We start from the raw sequence: 23322 nt of genomic DNA on the forward strand, positions 1-23322 counted from the left end.
TTTACCTGCTACCATGACAGGACAATAGCAGATGCAATGTCTCTGGCTCTTCACTCTGTTCCAGACATTATGTTCAACAAGAACCTCAGCATCAAACTGTTGTTCATCAACTATAGCTCAGCATTCAACATAATTATCCCATCCAAAATTACCATCAAGCTTGCAAAACCTGAGTCTCTATACCTCCCTCTGCAACTGGATACACAACTTCAAAAGAGGTTCATGAAAATGATTCCAAGATTTAAATAAAAAGCATTTGATCCCTTGTGTGCCTACTGGAATTCAGAAGAATGAAGCATGACCTCATTGAAACCTATCGAATGCTGAATGGCCTCGATAGAGAGGATGAGGAGAGGACATTTCCTCTGATGGGAAAGCCTAAGATCAGAGGACACAGCCTTAGAATAAAACATAGAACATAGAATATAGAAATCTACAACACATTACAGGCCCTTCAACCCAAAAAGTTGTTCCGAACATGTATAAACTGCCTAGAGTTACCCTATTGCATAGCCCTCTAATTTTCTAAGTCCCATATTTCTATCTGAGTCTCTTAAAAGACCCTATTGTACCTGCCTCTACCATCTTTGCCAGCAGTGCATTCCACATACCCACCACTCTGTGTAAGAATCTTACCTCTGACATCCCCTATGTACTTACTTCCATGCACTTTCAAATTGTGCCTCTCGTGCTAGCCATTTCAGCCCTGGGAAGAAGCTTCTGACTATCCACTTGATCAATGCCTCCATCAGGTCACCTCTCATCCTCTGTCTCTCCAAGAAGAAAAGGCCAAGTTCACTCAACCTATTCTCATAAGGCATGCTCTCCAATCCAGGCAACATACTTGTAAATTTCCTTTGCACTCTTTCTATAGTATCCACATCCTTCCTGTAGTGAGATGACCAAAACTGAACATAATACTCCAAGTGGGATCTAACTAAGGTCTTATATAGCTATAACATTACCTCATGGCTCTTGAACTCAATCCCACAGTTGATGAAGGTCCTTCTTAACAACACTGTCAATCTTTGTAGCAACTTTGAGTGTCCTATGGACACGGACCCAAGGTTACACTGATCCTCCACACTGCCAGGAGTCTTACCATTAATACTATACACTGTCTTCAAATTTGACCTACCAAAATGAACCACTTCATATTTATCTGGATTGAACTCTATCTGCCACTTCTCAGCCCAGTTCTGCAACCTATCGATGTCCCGCTGTAACCTCTGACAACCCTCCAGACTATCCACAACACCCCCAACTTTGTGTTATCAGCAAACCTACTAACCCACCCTTCTACTTCTTCATCCAGACCATTTATAAAATTCTCAAAAAGAAGAGGTCCCAGAACAGATCCCGGCAGAACACCACTGGTCATCGACCTCTATGCAGAATACAAGCCATCCACAACCACCCTTTGCCTTCTGTGGGCAAGCCAATTCTGGATCTACAAAGCAAGGTCGCCTTGGACCCCATGCCTCATTACTTTCTGACTGAGCCTTGCATGAGGAACCTAATCAAATGCCTTCATATACACTACATCCACTGCTCTACCTTCATCAATGTGTTTAGTCACATCCTCAAAGAATTCAATCAGGCTCATAAGGGATGACCTGCCCTTAGAAGGGTGTTAGAGAACAGAGGGACATCCCTTTAGAATGGAGATGAGGAGGAATTTCTTTGGCCAGAGAGTGGTGAACCTGTACATCGGTGAGACTCAACATAGACCTCAGTATGTGCGGTTGGGAGACTGTAGGTCTGACACGGTGGTCAGCAGCACAGGGGCGCCGCAGGGAACCGTACTCTCTCCGGTCCTGTTCACCCTGTACACATCAGACTTCCAATATAACTCGGAGTCCTGCCATGTGCAGAAGTTCGCTGATGACACAGCCATAGTGGGGTGTGTCAGGAATGGACAGGAGGAGGAGTATAGGAAACTGATACAGGACTTTGTGATATGGTGCAACTCAAACTACCTGTGTCTCAATATCACCAAGACCAAGGAGATGGTGGTGGGCTTTAGGAGATCTAGGCCTCATATGGAGCCAGTGATCATTAATGGAGAATGTGTGGAGCAGGTTAAGACCTACAAGTATCTGGGAGTACAGTTAGACGAGAAGCTTGACTGGACTGCCAACACAGATGCCTTGTGCAGGAAGGCACAGAGTCGAATGTACTTCCTAAGAAGGTTGGCGTCATTCAATGTCTGTAGTGAGATGCTAAAGATGTTCTATAGGTCAGTTGTGGAGAGCGCCCTCTTCTTTGTGGTGGCGTGTTGGGGAGGAAGCATTAAGAAGAGGGACGCCTCACGTCTTAATAAGCTGGTAAGGAAGGCGGGCTCTGTCGTGGGCAAAGTACTGGAGAGTTTAACATCGGTAGCTGAGCGAAGGGCGCTGAGTAGGCTACGGTCAATTATGGATAACTCTGAACATCCTCTACATAGCACCATCCAGAGACAGAGAAGCAGTTTCAGTGACAGGTTACTATCGATGCAATGCTCCTCAGACAGGATGAAGAGGTCAATACTCCCCAATGCCATTAGGCTTTACAATTCTACCGCCAGGACTTAAGAACTTTTTAAAAGCTATTATTAATGCTTTTTGAGATGGTGATTTAGATGCATATCATATTTTTTTTACTGAGTTAAGTATTGTATGTAATTAGTTTTGCTACAACAAGTGTATGGGACATTGGAAAAAAAGTTGAATTTCCCCATGGGGATGAATAAAGTATCTATCTATCTATCTATCTATCTAGACTGGGAGACCGCTTTGTCAAGCATCTATGCTCCTTCTGCCAGAGCAATGGGATCTCCCAGTGGCCACCCATTTTAATTCCACTTCCCATTCCCATCCCAATATGTCCATTGCATCCACCTCCACTGTTGTGATGAGGCCACACTTAGGTTGGAGGAACAACACCTTATATTCCGTCTGGGTAGCCTCCAACCTGATGGCATGAACATTGATTTTTCAAACTTTGGTAATGCCCTCCAACCTCCACCACCCCACTACTTCTCCATTATCCATCCCCTTTCCCCTCTCTCACCTTATCTCACCAATCAACTTCCCAGCTCTTTAGTTCATCTCTCCCCCTCCTGGTTTCACCTATCACCTGGTGTTTCTCTCTCCCCTCCCCCCACCTTTTAAATCTACTCCTCAGTTTTTTTTCTCCAGTCCTGCCGAAGGGTTGCCTGAAACATCGACTGTACTTTTTTCCATTGATGCTGCCTGACCTGCTGAGTTCCTCCAGCATTTTGTGTGTTGCTTGGATTTTCAGCATCTACAGATTTTCTTGTTTGTGAGAAAGCCAAAACTGATGGTTGAAGCTCAAGTGGAGATCTGGGATTAGTGGGGTGTCGTAGGAGATAGCGTTGCAACCTCTGTCGCTCAACATTTATTTAAATCAGTAGTTCCCAAAATTCAGTGCCTCCCAGACCACAGCCGGCTGTTAAATAAAAAAACTTCTTCTATTTGAGTTATGGATTAACTATAAAGATGAATAATTTGACTTTTTTAAGATTCACATCACTTACTTGAAATTGAAGATTGATTTCACCAAACATTGTGAAAAATTGCCAAATATTCAACGTTATGATTAATAGTCTTGGCTGATTACTGAATGAAACATCTGATTCTTCAAAGAATTTTATCACAGTTTCAAAAAACGCATAAGATTGTCTCAGGCAATTTCCTTTTGAGACCCATATGATTTCTGTTTGCAACATTCAGACTACTCATTATTCTCAATACAAAGTTCTCGAAATGAGAACTTGGGACTTGATTTTATTTACCACTGTAATAATGGTATTTAATGATTTTTTGCGACAAGTTGGTGCCTGTGAATGGTAACTACGACGGTGAGTGGTAACTATGTTAAGTACAGCTTTTTCAAGAAAATAATAACCCCACAGAGGTATCTTGTCATCCGTTGCACAAGCAAGAATGTTGGTGAGCATAAAGTCCTTCTCTTTGAAAAATTGCCCAACAACAAAAAAAATTGACTCCCCCTTCATATCTGTTTCTAATACCCATGCAAATAACAACTCTTCAATGGTGCTTTCATCTTTTATGAAGCGAACATATCAAAGAAGCAAAGTTTTGTTGCCTGACAAAGTCAACTCACTCAACAGCGGAGAAAATTCTGTTGTCCCTTAACTATTTACTCAAAACCTCACTTACTGCAGGCAGAATCAGTTCTTAACCAATTGTATGTCACTTTCTAGATAATCAATGAGGGAGTTGGGCTAAGGAATGGAAAATGGATTTCAACTTAAATAATTGTGATGTGATGTATTCAGGACAGTGAAAGCAGCAAATGCAGGGCACAGGAAAGTGCTGCGGATGACAGGGACCTGGGAGCAGAACTTCATGGTTTGCTGAAAGCAGCCCATACAAGTAGACAGAAAGTGAAGAAGCCATTAAGCCTTCGTCAGACAGGACACTGAGTTTAGGAGTAGGAACATTATGTTGAAGTTAGATACACTCAGTGACTACTTTATCCAGTACAGGAGGTACCTAATAAAGTGACCACAGAGTGTACGTTTTCAGCCTTCTGCTGCTGTCGCCCATCCACTTCAAAGTTCAATGTGTTGTGCATTTAGAGATGCTCTTCTGCACACCACTTTTGTAATGTGTGGTTATGTGACCAATCTCCTCTGACTTCTCTCATTAACAAGGCACTTTCACCCACAGAACTTCCAGTTACTGGATGTTTCTTGTTTTTTTTTTCATCAAGCTCTAGAGAATTTAATGCACGAAAATTCCAGGATATCAGCAAATTCTGAGTTTTTCAAATAACGCCCTCTGGCACCAACAATCATTCCATGGCTCAGGCAGGGGGAACGTGGGTATTGGTGTCAGACCCCTAGAGTGGGGAGAGAGGGACAGAGGGAGAGTGAGAGTGTAGAGAGAGAGAGTGTACAGTGAGAGAGAGAGAGAGAGAGAGAGGAGAGTGAGAGAGAGAGAGAGGGAGTGTAGAGAGAGAGAGTGTAGAGAGAGAGAGTGTAGCGAGAGAGTGGAGAGAGAGTGAGAGAGAGGGGGAGTTTAGACAGAGAGCGTAGACAGTGAGAGTGTAGAGAGAGAGAGTGTAGAGAGTGACAGTGTAGAGAGAGAGATCGTAGAGAGACTGAGAGTGTCGAGAGAGAGAGTAGAGAGAGAGAGAGAGAAATAAAAGGAGCTGATTCAGGTAAGGCCAGTCTTTTTCAGTTGCACAGGCACGGTAAAGTGTTGGCATCAGAGCCCTAGATTCATCTGCAAATAAGAGGAAGGTAGGTTGAAATGAATGAGCCGTTGCTTGAGTGTGCCAGTGATTGAGGGGGAGGGCTTTGGCTTAATAGGCTTCAGAGAGAACAGGTGGAGGCACAGTTAAGAAGAGGTAAGGCTTTTTTTTTTAAGTACAGAGCAGTCAGGATGGAACGCTCCTCCTGTCGGAAGTGGGAATTCAGGATACCTGACTGTTTCCCTCATGACTACATCTGAGGGAAGTGCACACAACTTCAGTGTCTGACTGACTGCGTCAAGGAGTTGAAGCTGGAGTTGGATGTACTCAGGGTCATAAACAAGGCTGAAGATATTATTGATGAGACTTTTGAAGAGGTGGTCACAGCCAGAGTACAGGCTTCGGACAGTGGATGGGTGACCACCAGGACAGGGAAGGGCATTAGAAAGCCAGTGCAAAGTTCCCCTGGTGGCCATACCCCTCAGTAACAAGTATAACTCTTGGGATACAGCTGGAGGGTGGAGAGGGGGAATGACACACCTGGGCGCAGCAGCAGTCAGGCTGGTGGAACTGTGGCTCAGCAGGGAAGGGTAAAGTCAGGCAGAGTGGTAGTTACAGGGGACTCATAGTTAGGAGGAAAGAAAGGAGATTCTGTGGCCACAAAAGAGACACCAGAATGGTGTGTTGCCCCTTGGGTGCTAGGGTCCAGGGTGTGTCAAAGAAGCTTCTTCTCCTCTGCCATCCAATTCCTAAATGACATTGAACCCATGAACACTACCTCACTTTTTTTTCATTATTTGCTTTTGCACTATTTTGAAATAATTTAGTGTACATTAATATACTTACTGTAATTGATTTACTTTTTTTCTATACTATCATGTATGGCATTGTACTCCTGCCAGTAAGTTAACAAATTTCATGACATATGCCAGTGATATTAAACCTGATACTGAATTCTGAATTTTCCCAAGGGGGAGGGGGAACAGCCAGAGGTTGTAATGCATATTGGCACCTATGACACAGGCAGAAAAGGGGAAGAGGTCCAATACAGTGAGTATACAGAGTTGTGGAAGAGACTGAAGAAAAGGACCTCCAAGGTAGTAATCTCCAGATTACTCCCGGTACCACAGAATAGGGATGATTGCATGCATAAATGAGTGGCCGAGGGCATGGTGCAGGGGACAGGGTTTCAAGTCCTTAGATCATTGGAACTTATTTTGGGGAAGGGGTGGCACGTACAAGAAGGACTGGTTGCACCTGAACTGGAGGAGAACCAATATCCTGACTGGGATGTTTGCTTATGCTACTTGGAAGAGTTTAAACTAGTTGTACAGGGAGCTGGGAACCAGAGAACCAGATCAGTAAGGGAAGGGTCGGACCAGAAGGCAGATGTCAGGAAAAGTACTTACAATCAAAATAACAGGTATGATGTGTCGGATAGTTTGAAGCGTGTATATTTTAATGCTATGAGTATTATAGGTAAGGGTGATGAACTTAGAGTGTAGATCAGTACATGGAACTAATGTTGTAGCCATTACTGAAATCTGGTTGAGAGAGGTGCAGGAATGGTTGATTAGTGTACCAGATTTTCAAAGTTTTAGAAAAGATAGAGGAGGAGGGAAAAGGTAGGGGAGGAGGAAAAAGACGGGGGGGTAGTTGTACGACTAATCAGGGACAATATTATAGCTGCACTCAGGGGAGACATAATGGAGTGTTTAGACACACCATTTGGGTGGAACTCAGGAATAGGAAGGGTGCAATTACACCGATGGGACTGTACTCCAGACCACTGGGACATTGACGAACAGATATATAATCAGATTAGGGAAACATGTAAAAATAATAGGGTTGTTGTCATGGGGGATTTCAGCTTCCACAATATAAACTGGAACCCTCTTAGTGCAAGGGGTTTAGATAGGGCAGAATTTGTTAAGAAAAGTTTCTTAATTCAATAGGTGGATGGTCCAATGAGAGGAGGGGCTGTACTGCACCTGGTGTTGGGTAATGGGCCTGGCCAGGTGACTGACCTTTCAGTTGGTGAACAGTTAAGGCATAGTGACCACAACTCCTTAACTGTCAGGATAGCTATAAGGATGGGTATGGTCCCCGTGGTAAAGTCCTCAACTGGAGTAGGGCAAATTCCAAGGACTACGAAGAGTTAACTTGTAACACCTGTTACCCGGCAAGTCCACATCAGACACGTGGAGAGTGTTCAAAGATCAATTGCACAGAGTAAAGGAAAGGTATGTTCCTGTTAGAAGGAGGGGCAGGGTCGGAAAGATAAATGTCTTGAGAGATGATGAATTTAATCTAAAAGAAAAGCTTATAAAGCTTCAGAAGTTAGGTTCAAGCAAAGCAGATGAGTATAAAGAAGCTAGAAAAGAATGAAAGGGAATTAAGAAAGCCAGGAGGGGCCATGGAAAGTCCCTGCCGTATAGGATTAAGTTGAATCCCAAGGCATCAAGAGAGATAACTGGGGAGAAGGGGGGACCACTCAAGCATAAAAGAGGGAATATTTGCTTGGATGTGGAGAATATGTGTGAGGTACTTAGTGAGTACTTCGGTTCAGTATCTACTGAGGAAAAGGAATTGGAGGACCAGGGGATCAATGCTGAGTGTATAAACATATTAGTGCATTTAGAGGTCAAGGAGAGGGAAGTTTTAGGCATCTTAATGAGTGTTAAGGTGGTTAAGTCCCCAAGGCCTGATGGAATTTACCCCAGGTTATTGAAGAAGACAAGATGTGAGACTGCTGGGCCTTGGCCAGTATCTTCGTATCCTCTCCAGGCACGGGCAAGGTCTCAGATGGCTGGCGAGTAGCTAATGTTGTACTCTATTTAAGAAAGGAACAAGGAAAAATCCTGGGAACTATAGACCGGTGAGTCTCGTATCGGTCCTCAGGAATTGCTGGAGAAAATCCTTAGGGATATGATATACCGTAGGAGCATTTGGGAACAAATGGCTTAATCAGGGAGAGCCATCATGGCTTTGTATGGGGCAGGTCATGCCTTACCAACTTGATTGAGTTTTTTGACAAGGTGTCGAAAGAGGTAGGGCAGTGGATGTTATCTGCATGGATTTTCGATAGGAATTTGACAAACTGCCTCATGGGAGGCTAATCCAAAAGATTAAGATGCACGGGGTCCATGGTGAAATACTGGTTTGGATTCAGAACTGGTTCGCGCATAGAATATGGAAGATAGTGGTTGAAGGGACTTTTTCAAGCTGTTGGTCTGTAAATAGTAGAGCTCTGCAGGCTTCTGTACTGGGACCTCTGCTGTTTGTAATGTATACAAACAACCATTTCTAGCATCCTGGTTTGGACAATGAAGAGTGTAAAGGCATAAATGGGGTGGACAGAGCCATGAAATAATGCTGGTCGTAGCCCTGTACAATGACCAGTAAGAAGGTGAACCAGGTAGGCCAGGGAACCTTGAGCCAATGGGATGGAGATCCAATGGTTCAATTGATGAAGAACAGTATAAGACTCAGGAGCTCCAAATACGCAGGGGCGATAACTCTCCAGCAGGCAGAGACCAACCATCGCAGATAAGGAGGACCCCACGGACACATGGAGATCAGGACCATGAGGAACGCCTGGCCAGCGTAGACTCCTTTCCCAGGTAATACCTTTTCTTTTCATTGACTGCTCATGGAGAGTCAGGGGTTCTAGTTGGAGCACACAAGTAGATTAAACCCATGTGTTTTTTAGTTGAAATAATAAAAATTACTTGTCGGTAAATACAGATTCTCTGTGCCTCACTGATCTATTACAAGGGGTGAATCTTGTAACAAGACCCGCTGACAAGACCTGCACCTCGGTCATCTCCGAGGCTGAGGTACATAGAACATTCCAACATGCCAACAGCCACGAGGCAGCAGGGCCAGACAGCACCACGCTGTATGCGGAGCAGCTGGCTGGTGTGTTTACGGACATTTTTAATCTCTCCCTCTCCCAGTGTGTAGTGCCCTCCTGTTTCAAATCATCCATCATTGTCCCTGTACGTAAGAAAGCCAAGGTAACATGCCTGAATGGTGGCAGCCTGTTGCACTCACCTCAATTATAAGCAAATGCTTTGAGAGGCTGGTCAAAGACTGTATCTGCAGCATCTCCACCCACACTGGACCCCCTACAATTCGCCTACCAACAGAACCGGTCTACCCATGATGCCACAGCCACAGCACTGCACATTGTGCTCACTACTACCTGGAGAAGAAGGATGCATATATTGGAATGCTGTTCCTGAACTACAGCTCAGCATTTAACACCATAATTCCTTCCAGACTTGACAGGAAACTCAAAAACCTTGGCCTGTACCCCACCTTGTGCAGCTGGATCCCAGACTTCCTATCGGATTGCCAACAGGTGGTAAGGATGGGCTCCCTCACCTCTGCCCCTCAACACAGGTAACCCCCCAGAGTAACCCCACAACCACACCCACTGCTGACCAACTGACCAGATCAATCCACAGCTACTGCTGTGTTCTGAATCTCCTTCTCTACTCCCTTTACACGCATGACTGTACTGCCACACACAGCTCCAATCTGCTGATCAAATTTGTAGATGACATGACTTTGAACAGCCTTATTTCTAGCGGTAATGAGACGCGTACAGAGGAGAGGTTCACACCCTGACACAGTGGTGCCAGGATAACAACCTCTCCCTCAATGTCTAAAAACAAATGAGCTGATTGTGGATTACAGGAGGAATGGAGACAGGCTCGGCCTGATCAACATCAATGGGTCTGCAGTTGAGAGGGTGAGTAGTTTTAGGTTCCTCGGTATACACATCACCAGAGATCTCGCCTGGATTGTACACACTGATTTTGTGGCAAAAAAAAGCTCAAAGGTGTCCCTTTTACCTCAGGTGACTGAGGAGGTTCAGCATGGGTCCCCAAATCCTCAAGCCCTTCTACAGGGGCACCACTGAGAGATTCCTGACTGGCTGTATCACCGCCTGGTGCGGGAACTGCACTAACCTTGATCGCTGGGCACTGCACAGAGTGGTACGGACAGTCCAGTGCATCTGTGGATATGAACGTCCATCCAATGAGGACATTTATAGCAGTAGATGCAGAAAGAAGGCCTTGGGTACACCAGTCACCCAAAACACAAACTGGTTCAGCTGCTTCTGTCTGGCAAATGCCAGCACAGTATTAAAGCCAGGACCAAGAGGCTATGGAACAGCTTCTTTCTACAAGCCATTAGACTTTTAAATTCACAGTCGAAATGTCTAACACCAGAGGGCATGCATTGAAGATGAGAAGGGGTAGGTTAAAGGGAATGTGAGGAGTAAGTTTTTTTTACTCAGAGAGTGGTGGATGCCTGGAATGCGCTGCCTGGTACAGAGGTACAGGCAAATACATTAGAGGCTTTTAAGAGATGTTTAGATAGGCACATGGATTTAAGGAAGATGAAGGGATATGGACATTGTATAGGTAGAAGGGATCAGTGTTTAGGGGTTATTGATCTGCTTTTTAGCTGGCTCGGCACAACATTGTGGGCTGAATGTCCTGTTCCTGTGCTGTATCCTTATATGTTCTATGGTCAAAGTTACTTAGATCACATTTCTATCCCATTCTGATGTTTGGTTTAACAACTGAACCTCTTGACTATTTCTGCATGTTTTTATGCATTGAGTTGCTGTGACATGATAGGCTGATTCGGTATTTGTATTAATGAGGTATACAGGTGTGCCCAATAAGTGGCCACTGGGTCTAAGCATTGGTGAATCCACATGGAATACTGTGTACAAGTTTGATCACCCAGCTATGGAAAAGACATTGTCAAGCTGGGGAGCGTGCAGAAGAGATTTAAGAGGATACTGCCTGGACTAGACAGCCAGAGTAATAGAGAGGTTGGACATGCTGAGATCGACATTCCCAGGAGCATAGGAAAATCTCACTGAAGTTTATAAAATCATGAGGAGTATGGAGAAGGTCACAGTCTTTTCCCCATGGCTGGGGAGTGCAAAACTGAAGGCACAGTCACTGGGTAAGACAAGAATGATTTAAAAGACACCTGATAGGTAACTTCTCTACACAGATGATAGAGAATACCTAAAATAAACTGCCAAAGGATGTGAATATACTGCAGAATATGAGGCTTTTTTTCTAATTGTGTTTTGTTTTAAAAATTGTGTATAATTTATGTATAACTTAAGCATTTCTTGTGAATGCAACTTATATGATGTTAAAAGTTTGTGATTCTCTTAAATGCAAGTTTCTCATTGCAATTGTGCATTCATGTACTTGCACATATGGCAATAAACTTGATTACAAATTCCTGGCTAACGTATTAGACGTTAGGATCTGAAATTAGAAGCCAAAAGAGATCATACTTATGGGGTAACTATCATGAAAATAAAGCAGAATATCAGTGCAGAGAAAATGCACCATTTTTGTCATGAGCAAGATATTTTGTTTTGCCAAGGTATATATAACAAAATTAATGCAAATCTTATCTTTCTTCACAACTACAAACCAGCAGTCCTTACAGAACTCGTGTATATCGTACCACCCCCCCCCCCCCCCCCCCCCCTACGGCAGCAATCTTCCCATAGTGCAGTGACCAGACCTGTCCTAGTTATCCAATGTGCTCCCAGGGTCATTTCTCTGTACTTCAGTCAGTATTTATAAAATGATAGTTGATGGAATTTCAGTCAGGATGACACAGGTAGATTGTGCCTTGAATTGTGTGGAAAGGAAATTTAAAAAATATTAAGAGAATGGTTAACAGTTTGTTTGGAAATGCAGCTTGTAAAGCACAAGACATATTCATACCAATATTGGGATGCTTTAATAGCCGACAAATGCGAGCCTCTCTCTCCAACTTCTGGTGATCTGTAATAAAAGAGAGAAAAACAAGTTACAAATGAGAAAATCTGCAGATGCTGGAAATCCAACAAGCTAATTTAAATTCATCTAAAGCACGATTCCCTGCAATGTAGTGACTAAAATAAAATTTGGAAAGAAAATCCAATAAATGGTATGGTTCAAACTTTTCTGAACTTTTCTCAGTTATGACTAAGAAGTCACAAATCTAATATTGCTTTACTTTCATAAATGAATGTAATTTCCTTATTTACATCTTTATTAATCAAAAAAGAATAAAGGGAGAAATGTGCAAAATCCCCAAAGATTCCTCCAGCTAAAACATATCTATTCTGACAAATATGTACTTCACGGTGCATAATAATGCAAAATTTCATGTTAGCAGTGCAATCCAACATTAAATATGCACAAAACAAACTGCTGGAACTCAGTAGGTCAAACAGCACCTGTGGAGGTAAAGGGATCTTTACCTCTGCACCTTCTTGGCTCAGCAGTTTCTTAATTAAAAAAGACAATCAATCTATATACTTTTGAAGATGCACTCAAAGGTAGATCCTGCAGAGTACAGCTGTAGACCTATGGGCATTATTATCCATGCATACAAATAACAAATCTTCACAAATGTCAAATTATTTTACGATGGTAGGAATTAAATCCAAAGAGCAAATACATACACTATGATAAAGTCATCAACAAAAAGCCCACAGTGCACCCCTGAAGTTCTGTGTGAGTGTGGGCACTTCCACACCTACATATCCAACGATGCACCAAGCTTATGCATCAAGCCCAGTCTGTAGTCTCCAATCATCATGGATCTCCTTGCTAATTGACCATGTGAAGATTGGTAGCAATTAGAATGCAATGGCTATGAAACATTAAAAAAGTCATACAGATTTATCTTCTGAACTCAAGACATCTTTAACTCAGACATTACATGAACATGCCCAGCTATTTGGACTCTGCTTTCTTTTTCAAAAGTACTTATCAAGTGGAACTTAAAATATTCTGAAGGATGGTGATAGGGTGGATACAAAAAGGATGATTCCTCCTATGAGAAAATCAAAAAACTAGGCGCCACCATCACAAAATGTGGGCTTGCCCAATTAAGTCAGAGTTGAGAAAAAATATTTTTCCTCTCTCCAAAGTTTACAATTACCTTTCTCAAAGCTTAGAGGAAGTGAAATCTTTCTAGAGGCAAATTCTTGATAACTATAGGTGAAATATTACACAAAGAAGTCAGTAATGCAGAATTAAGGTTGCAATCACATTAGTCACAATCTTGTTCCTAAATGGTATCTTTGTCACCTTACATATCGAGAGAGCTGTGGACCTTGAAGCAGATGTAATTGCAACATTTAAGAGGGATCAGGATAGATTCATGGAAGGGGAGAGTTATAGGATGAGGGAAGCTACTGGAACCAACAGAGAGGATGCTATGGTCAGCATGGACCAGTTGGCCCAAAGGATCTGATTCTAAGCTGCAGTACTCTCTATGATTCCAAGAGAAGATTAAATTTGAAATCTTATCTCCTTGCCCGCCTTTCGCCTCCCTCTAGTGTTCCTTCCCCCTTTTTCTTTCTTCCATGGCCTTCTGTCTCTTTTACCAATTTACTTCATGCTTCCCCCTCCAGGTTTCACCTATCACCTGGCATTTCTCTGCCCCCTCCCCCACCCCCTCAACTTTTTCTCTCCAGTCTGGCCAAAGGGTTTTGGCCCGAAAAGTTCACTGTACTCTTTTCCTAGATGCTGCCTGGCCCGCTGAGTTTCTCTAGCATTTTGCTTCGGAATGTGAGCCATCCAATCCAGGAAGTGGCTTTTTTCATCTGTAAGCCTGACACAGTGTGAATGGGGGTCTTTGTTCACGGGAGGTGAAGAGAGAACACTCTGGAGAGAACCAGTCCTAGGATTCGACCCAGTCGAGACTGTGATTCGATGGAGCAAGGTGCAGTGAGGATTGGTGAATATAACTTTTCGAAGAGTTGAGCTCCAACTCATGCACATTTGATTATTGAATTTGAAACCTAGAAACACAGAAAACTACAGCACAATACAGGCCCTTCAACCCTCAAAGCTGTGCTGAACATGTCCCTAGCTTAGAACTACCTAGGCTTTACCCATAGCCATCTATTTTTCTAAGCTCCATGTAACCACACAGGAGTCTCTTAAAAGACCCTATCGTTTCCGCCTCCAACACCGCCGCTGGCAGTCCATTCACCACTCTCTGAGTAAAAAACTTACCCCTGACATCTCCTCTGTACACACTTCCAAGCACCTTAGAACTGTGCCCTCTCATGCTAGCCAGTTCAGCCCTGGGGAAAAGCCTCTGACTATCCACATGATCAATGCCTCTCATTATCTTATACACCTCTATCAGGTCACCTCTCATCCTCTTTTGCTCCAAGGAGAAAAGGCCAAGTTCATTCAACCTATTCTCATAAAGCATGCTCCCCAATTCAGGCAACATCCTTGTAAATCTCCTCTGCACCCTTTCTATGGCTTCCACATCCTTCCTATAGTGAGGCGACCATAATTGAGCACAGTACACCAAATGGGGTCTGACCAGGGTCCTATACAGCTGCAACATTACCTCTCGGCTCTTAAACTCAATCCCATGGTTGATGAAGGCCATTGCACCATATGCCTCCTTAACCACAGAGTCAACCTGGGTAGCAACTTCGAGTGTCCTATAGCCTCGGACCCTAAGATCCCTCTGATCCTCCACACTGCCAAGACTCTTACCATTAATACTATATACTGCTATCATATTTGAATTATAATGGGACCTTTTTTGTTTTTTACTTTCTTTTCTTTTCTAGCCTTTTAGTTAAGTTGACATTCATAAATATAATTCCTATAATATTATGCAGAGTGCTATCGGTTTTTTCTTAGCACCGAGTGGTAACAAGGTACCAAAATACATGGCATCCACACAAACTGGGGTTTGGGTGGAAAAAAGTGTCCCCATCTCACAGATTTGGCAGCACTTGAGTTTGTATTCCCTAGACTCACCCAGCCCAAGAAAACTGGGATTTCATAGTACAAGGGAAAAACAATACCAGAATGTAAAATAAAGTGTTAGTTACAGTGCAAACACAAAATAAGGTGCAAGTTCACAAGGAAATAGACCATGAGGTCAAGAACCCATTTTCATACAGGGGGACTCTTTAAGAGATTTGTACAGCAGGATAGAAGCCCCTTTGAGCCTGGTGGTATGTCCTTGCAGGTTTTTCTATCTTGTGCTTGATGGGAAAGGGGAGAAGAGAACATATTCTGTAAAGTGGGAGGGGGTCTTTGATTATTTTAGGCTACTTTACTGAGGCAGCAAGAAGTGGAAACAAAGTTCAGGTAGGGGAGGCCGGTTTTCATGACATGCTGAGGTGTAAGGCCTTTGACAAGGTTCCACATGGAAGGTTAGTTAGGAAGGTTCAATCATTAGGTATTAATATTGAAGTAGTACAATGGATTCAACAGTGGCTGGATGGGAGATGCCAGAAAGTAGTGGTGGATAACTGTTTGTCAGGTAGGAGGCCGGTGACTAGTGGTGTGCCTCAGGGATCTGTACTGGGTCCAATGTTGTTTGTCATATACATTAATGATCTGGATGATGGGGTGGTAAATTGGATTAGTAAGTATGCAGATGATACTAAGGTAGGTGGTGTTGTGGATAATGAAGTAGGTTTTCAAAGCTTGCAGAGAGATTTAGGCCAGTTAGAAGAGTGGGCTGAACGATGGCGGATGGAGTTTAATGCTGATAAGTGTGAGGTGCTACATTTTGGTAGGAATAAACCAAATAGGACATACATGGTAAATGGTAGGGCATTGAAGAATGCAGTAGAACAGAGTGATCTAGGAACAATGGTGCATAGTTCCCTGAAGGTGGAATCTCATGTGGATAGGGTGGTGAAGAAAGCTTTTGGTATGCTGGCCTTTATAAATCAGAGCATTGAGTATAGGAGTTGGGATGTAATGTTAAAATTGTACGAAGCATTGGTAAGGGCGAATTTGGAGTATTGTGTACAGTTCTGGTCACCGAATTATAGGAAAGATATCAACAAAATAGAGAGAGTACAGAGAAGATTTACTAGAATGTTACCTAGGTTTCAGCACCTAAGTTACAGGGAAAGGCTGAACAAGTTAGGTCTTTATTCTTTGGAACATAGAAGTTTGAGGGGGGACTTGATAGAGGTATTTAAAATAATGAGGGGGATAGATCAAGTTGACGTGGATAGGCTTTTAAGGGTAACACGAGGGGGAATTTCTTTACTCAGAGAGTGGTAGCTGTGTGGAATGAGCTTCCAGTAGAAGTGGTAGAGGCAGGTTTGGTATTGTCATTTAAAGTGAAATTGGATAGGTATATGGACAGGAAAGGAATGGAGGGTTATGGGCTGAGTGCAGGCCAGTGGGACTAGGTGAGTGTAAGCGTCGGCATGGACTAGAAGGGCCGAGATGGCCTGTTTCCGTGCTGTAATTGTTATATGGTTATATATGGTTATGTGGTATCCATAACTTCTGTAGTCCTAGGCAGAACAGTGGCTATATCAAGCCATCATGCATCCAGATAGAATGCTTTCTGTGTTACTGTTTTCACATCCATCAAGATAGGCATGTAAGAGGGCATCTTAATCTAAAACAGACCTAACACATACAAATGCAACACTTGCTTTAGATAATACGAAATGACCGTTGATGAATGTTTGAGCACCTTGAGAAAAGTTTCTGCCACTATGATATCTCCACTTATCACCTTCCATTATCAAACTCAATGGCTCTTCACACAGCCTTAGACCACCTGGACAACACAAACACCTACGTTAGGATGCTGTTCATTGACTGCAGCTCAGCATTCAACATCATCATTAACACAATCCCAGTTGAGAAGTTACAGAACATGGGCCTCTGCACCTCCCTCTGCAATTGGATCCTCAGGTTCCTAACCAGGAGACCACAATCTGTGCGGATTGGTAATAACATATCCTCCTCGCTGACAATCAACACTGGTGCACCTCAGGGGTGTGTGCTTAGCCCACTGCTCTACACATGACTGCGTGGCTAGGCATAGCTCAAATACAATCTATAAATTTGCTGATGATACAACCATTGTTGGTAGAATCTCAGGTGGTGACGAGAGGGCGTACAGGAGTGAGATATGCCAACTAGTGGAATGGTGCCGCAGCAACAACCTGGCACTCAACACCAGTAAGACGAAAGAGCTGATTGTGGACTTCAGGAAGGGTAAGGCGAAGGAACACATCCCAATCCTCATAGAGGGATCAGAAGTGAAGAGAGTGAGCAGCTTCAAGTTCCTGGGTGTCAAGATCTCTGAGGAACGAACCTGCTCCCAACATATTGATGCAGTTATAAAGAAGGCAAGACAGCAACTGTACTTCATTAGGAGTTTGAAGAGATTTGACATGTCAACAGATATACTCAAAAACTCTATAGATGTACCGTGGGTATCTGACAGGCTGCATCACTGTCTGGTATGGGGGGTGGGGGGGGGGGGGGTAGGCATGGGCTACTGCACAGGACCGAAAGAAACTGAAGAGGATTGTAAATTTAGTCCACTCCATCTTGGGTACTAGCCTACAAAGTACCCAGGACATCTTCAAGGAGCGGTGTCTCAGAAAGGCAGCGTCCATTATTAAGGACCTCCAGCACCCAGGGCATGCCTTTTTATCACAGTTACTATCAGGTAGGTGGTACAGAAGCCTGAAGGTACACACTCAGCAATTCAGGAACAGCTTCTTCCCCTCTGCTATCCGATTCCTAAATGGACATTGAACCCATGAACACTACCTCATTTATATATATATATATATATATATATATATAACTTGTTTTTGCACTATTTTTAATCTATTCAATATACATCAATATAAATCAACATAATTGATTTATTATTATTTTTTCTTCTTCTTCAATATTATTTATGGCATTGAACTGCTGCTAAGTTAACAAATATCACGACATCTGCCGGTGATAATAAACCTGATTCTGATTCTAATCTATATGAATGCGAAGGCTCCTGCTATTAACAGTACACTTTAACAACAGTAAACTTTCCACGTGAATTTGACCTCCCAAAATGGACACATTATATTTCTCTGCCCATGTCTGCAACTGACCTTTATTCATTATTCATCGTCAGTCTTCTACACTATTCACAATGCCACAGACCTATGAACTTATTGACTCACCCATCCAGTTTCATCAAGTCATTAAGATATAGCACAAGTCATTATAGACACCATTCAAATCAATCTTTTCTATCAACCTACCATCAGAAATTTGCCAAATGCTCTTTAATCCTATTACCAAAGACTTTTCATGGACCCTCCTGACTTTCTTAACTTCCTTATTGTGTTATTTTCTGGCTTATTATAATCCTTCCTTCTCAGTTGACTATGTTTGCAAGATGGCACAGATTTGTTAGATGCTTCCAAGAGGATTCCTTAAATCAATATGTAGATAGTCCAACAAGAGGAGGGGCATACTATCCCTGGTGTTGGATAATGAGCCAAGTGACCGAAATTGCAGTGGTGAGCAATTAGGGAATAATAATCACAATTCCTTAAACTTTAAGATAGCTATAAAGAAGGATAGGTATGGACCTTGCGGGAGAGTATTAAATTGGAGCAGGGTAAAGTTCAACTAGGAACTAGAGAGAGTTGATTGGAAACAGCTGTGTTTAGGCAAGTCCGCATCCGACATACAGAGGATGCTTAAAGACCAACTGTGCTGAGTACAGGTATGTCCCCGTCAGAAGGAAGGACACTCGAGGATTATAAAGATGCCAGAAAATAAATCAATAAGGGAATTAGGAAGGTCAGGAAGGGCTATGGGGGGGCTGTCCCTGGCAGGTGGGAGTGGAGAGAATCCCAAGGCATTTTATACATACATGAAGAGCAGGAGGATCTCATTGAAACCTACTGAATGTTGAAAGAGCTAGATAAGGTGGATGTGGAGAGGATGTTTCCTATAGTGGGGGTATCCAGGACTAGAGGGCACAGCCTCAAAATTGAGGGGCAACATTTTAGAACAGAGGTATGAAGCCAGAGAGTAGCAAACCTGTGGAATGCTCTCCCACAGAATGCGGTGGAGCCAAGTCCGTGTCCGTGGGTATACTTGAAGCAGACGTTGATAGTTTCCTGATTGACCAGGGCATCAAATGATATGCCAAGAAGGCAGGTTTAGGGGATTGAGTGGGATCCAGGAACAACCATGATGGAATGGTGGAGCAGACTCAATGGGCTGAATGGCCTCATTCTCCTCCTATGTCTTATGGTCTTATAATTCAGGAGAGGGTAGGACCACTTGAGGATAAAGGGGGGAACATTTATTTGGGTGAGAAGGATGTGGGTGAAATCCTTAATGAGTACTTTCCACAGTATTTACCAAGGAGAAGGAATGGATGATAGGGAAATGATTGCCAAGCCTATTGATACGCTATGGCATTTCCAGGTAAAGGAGGAGAGACTGTTGGGTCTCTGAAAGAGCATTAAGGTGGATAAGTCCCCAGGGCCTGATGGGGTATTCCCCAGGTAGTTGAGAGAGGCAAAAGAGAAGATTGCTAGAGCCTTGATCAGTATCTTTATCTCCTCTCTAGCCACAGGCAAGGTCCCGAAGGACTAGCAAGAAGCTAATGTTTCATTATTCAAGATGCGAATCAGGAATAATCCTGAAAACTATAGACCAGTGAGCCTCACATCAGTGGTAGTGGACAAGGAGTCATAAACCAACAATGAGTGCAGACTGACACCAATTTCAAAATTTTCAAGTTACAATACAAATATGCAGAAATCCCAAAGTCTCTGTCAGACCTATGATATAATAATGATGAATGCCTAAGCTGCTGAAAATATGTTGCCTCACTATCATCAGAACTTGGCTTCAAGTTGGGTCAACCATGAAGCAAATAAAATCAGAATCAGGATTAATATCACTATATATTGTAAAATTTGTTGGTTGTAGCAGCTCTGCAGTGCAATACATTATATATTACATATATAAATGAAGTAAGTTGTTCAGAAAGACAGCAAAAGTGAGGTAGCGTTCATGGGCTGGTTCTTTGCTCATTCAAAAAGCTAATAGCAGAGGGATAGAGCTGTTCCTAACATGGTGGTTCTGTCTCTAATAGCTCCTGGTTGCAGCCTGACAATGTGGAAACTGACACTGTTTTCAGAGGAGCAAGGAACGTCAAGCATAGACCCGATGTTAAAAAGACAATGAAGCAAATACTAATTAACTTCAAAACAACATACATGGACAGATGAAATGAGTAAAAATATTAGAATAACATTTAATGGTGGAAGAAAATGAAGAGATAAATAAAGTTGGACTTTAAAACAAGCACTCAAGTCATTTGTACACAGAGTTTGAAAGTGGCAAAAAAAAAATATTTCCGCATAGGCTTCACAAAAGCCTATATTCAAACAATTGTATCTTCCTATAAATACTTTGCTTTCCCTTTACTTTAATTTGAAATACACAGAATGCTGATTAGGCTACAGACCTAAAAGTAGAGATGGTACTCCTTAGCAACAAAGAAAATTGATTCTGGTGATTAGAGACCATAAGGTATAAAGCCAAGTTCCAAGTGCATCTTAATTAGGTTGAGGTCTGGACTCTGACTTCGCCATTCCAAAACATGAATTTTCTTCTTTTTAAACCATTCTGTTGGATTTAATATTGCATTTCGGATCATTGTCTTGTTGCATCAAACTTCTATTAAGCTTCAGGTGACAGACAACTATCCTGATATTCTCCTCTAAAATTCACTGTACAATTTTGAATTCATTATTCCATCAATAGCAAAGCAAATCCATACCATGGTGCTCCTTCCACCATGCTCCACAGTTGGGATGAGGCTTTGGTGTCACTGTGCAGTGCCCCATTTCCTCCAAATATAGTGGTGTGCATTTCTGCCAAGAAGTTCAACTTTTGTCTCATCTGTCCTCAGAACATTGACCCAGAAGCATTGTGGAACATTCAGGTGGTCTTCTGCAAACTTGAGACATGCAGCAATGTTATTTTTAAGAAAGCAGTGGTCTCCTCTGTGGTGTCCTTCCATGAACACCATTCTTGTTCAGTGTTTTTCCTACAGGTAGCAAAGTTCGTAAAGAGAGTTTTTGGCTCATTGGTCTTCATAAATCAAAGTACTGAGTACAGGAGTTAAGATGTTATGTTGAAGTTGTTTGTATAAGACATTGTTAAGGCCAATTCTGGAGTGTTTTGTGCAGTTCTGATCACCTACCCACGGGAAAGATGTCAAAAAGATTGAAAGAATACAGATTAAATTTACAAGGATGTTGCTGGGACTTGAGGACCTGAGTTATAGGGAAAGGTTGACTAAATTAGGACTTTATTCCCTGCAGCGTAGGAGAGATTTCTTAGAGGTATACAGAATTATAAGGAGTATAGATAGAGATAATGCAGGCAGGATTTTTCCACTGAGGTTGGCAAAGCAAGATCTAGATGTCATAAGTTAAGGGTGCAAGGTGAAATACTTGAAGAAAACCTGTGGGTGAACTTCATCACTGAGAGGGTGTTGGGAGTGTGGAACGAGCTGCCATTGGAAGTAGTGAATGCATATTTAATTGCAACATTTAAAAAGTCTGGATGAGAATATGGATGGGAGAGCTATGGAGGGTTATGGTCCAGATGTGGGTTGATTGAACTAGGCAGAATAGCAGTTCACACAGACTGTGCCAAAGAAATGCGTCTGTTTAGTGTTTGTAGTGCTCTATTACTAAAGTTCTTTTTTTTAAAAACTTTTTTTATTGTGTTTTCAAATAGTTACAGAATAAAAGTGTGTGAAAAAGAAAATATGTGTTACCCATCCCCCCTCCCATCCCTATAGAAAAAAAGAAAGAAACAAACAAAAAAGGAATGCCTGGATATCGGAAGATCCCCACATGCTCCACGGAGTTCGTAATAACTTTAGTATATGTATTTATTTCTTTCCCCAAGTAACCAATTATTTCATCTTCAGAGCACCTATATATTTAATCCTATCTTTTGTAAATAAGGGCGCCAAATTTTCAAAAATGTTTCATATTTATCTCTTAAATTATAAGTAATTTTTTCAAGTGGAATACAGCCATAAATTTCTTTCTTCCAACGATTTATACTTAAATACCGTAGATTCCGGACTACAGAGCGCACCTGATTAAAAGCCGCTGGCTCTAATTTTAGAAAGAAAATCAATTTTTTACTTGTACAGGCCGCACCGGATTTTAGGCCGCACCGGATTTTCGGCCGCACCGGATTTTCGGCCGCAGGTGTCCCACGTTGTAATATGAGATATTTACACAGAAAGATATTACACGTGAGGATTTTTCAACTTTTAATTAAATCCATATGGTAACATAAACAAATACATATTGCAAATGCTTTTTTTCGAACCGTGCCTGTAACGCGGCTACTTTTAAATATACGTTGCGTATACTTTTTTACTGAACAACATTCCAATATCTCCTAACGACTGGTAAAAAATATATATACTGCAGCCTACCAGGAAAAGTTATTGATCGCCTTTAACTTAAAAGCAGCGTTCGCTCAGATCCAATGCCGCTCGCGTAATGCCGCTCGCCCCCCCCCGCCTTCCCGTTTATCGCAAACTGGCATTTTTCCCACAAGACGCGGCGAAACCGGGTGTGACATCATAGCATCCCGCGATGTAGTACAGAAAACAAATATAGTTAAAACACTTCTAACTTTAACTAGAAAATGAATTACTAAGCGAAAATATTATAAACTAAATAACTGCCATAAAGGCAGCACAATGCTTTTCTTCGAGTGTTTTCCATGTTGATGAGGGTGAGTACAAATGACTGATTTACAATAATTTAATTGTGAAAGTGCGCTTGATTTATCGTACAATTTCATTGGACCTCTGTGAACTACTCATCAATTTTATTGGTCTACTGTTACGAGGCAAAATGTTTTTGGCGGCATGAAAAAAATCATGCATTAGCCGCACCGTATTAAAGGCTGCAGAGTTCAAAGCTGTTCAAAATGTGGGAAAAAAGTAGCGGCTTATAATCCGACATCTACGGTATGTATCCGATTTCCAAGTAACTGCAATAGCTTTTTTGGCTACTGCCAATGCAATTTTTATAAATTCTTTCTAATATTTATTCAATTTGGATATCGGCTTTATCCCTTCAATATCACCTAGTAAAAGTAATATTGGATTATGTGGATGTTGTATTCCAATAATTTGTTCCAATAAAACTCTTAAATTTGTCCAAAAAGGTTGAATTTT

The 23322-nt window shown here is 42.2% G+C and overlaps 1 protein-coding gene across 21 annotated transcripts in view; it reads right to left on the bottom strand.

Annotated features, from left to right (window-relative positions):
• LOC140738067 (calcium/calmodulin-dependent protein kinase type II delta chain) overlaps positions 1–23322 on the bottom strand; it is a 548084-nt gene that overhangs the window by 402446 nt on the left and 122316 nt on the right. For all 21 annotated transcript variants that reach the window (XM_073065146.1, XM_073065137.1, XM_073065143.1 and 18 more), the window contains exon 3: positions 12006–12065. In XM_073065146.1, coding sequence (XP_072921247.1) covers positions 12006–12065 — 60 coding nt within the window. The remainder of the gene's footprint in view (positions 1–12005; positions 12066–23322) is intronic.

The sequence above is a fragment of the Hemitrygon akajei genome, chromosome 13, assembly GCF_048418815.1.
Source record: "Hemitrygon akajei chromosome 13, sHemAka1.3, whole genome shotgun sequence".
Taxonomy (NCBI): Eukaryota; Metazoa; Chordata; class Chondrichthyes; order Myliobatiformes; family Dasyatidae; genus Hemitrygon; species Hemitrygon akajei.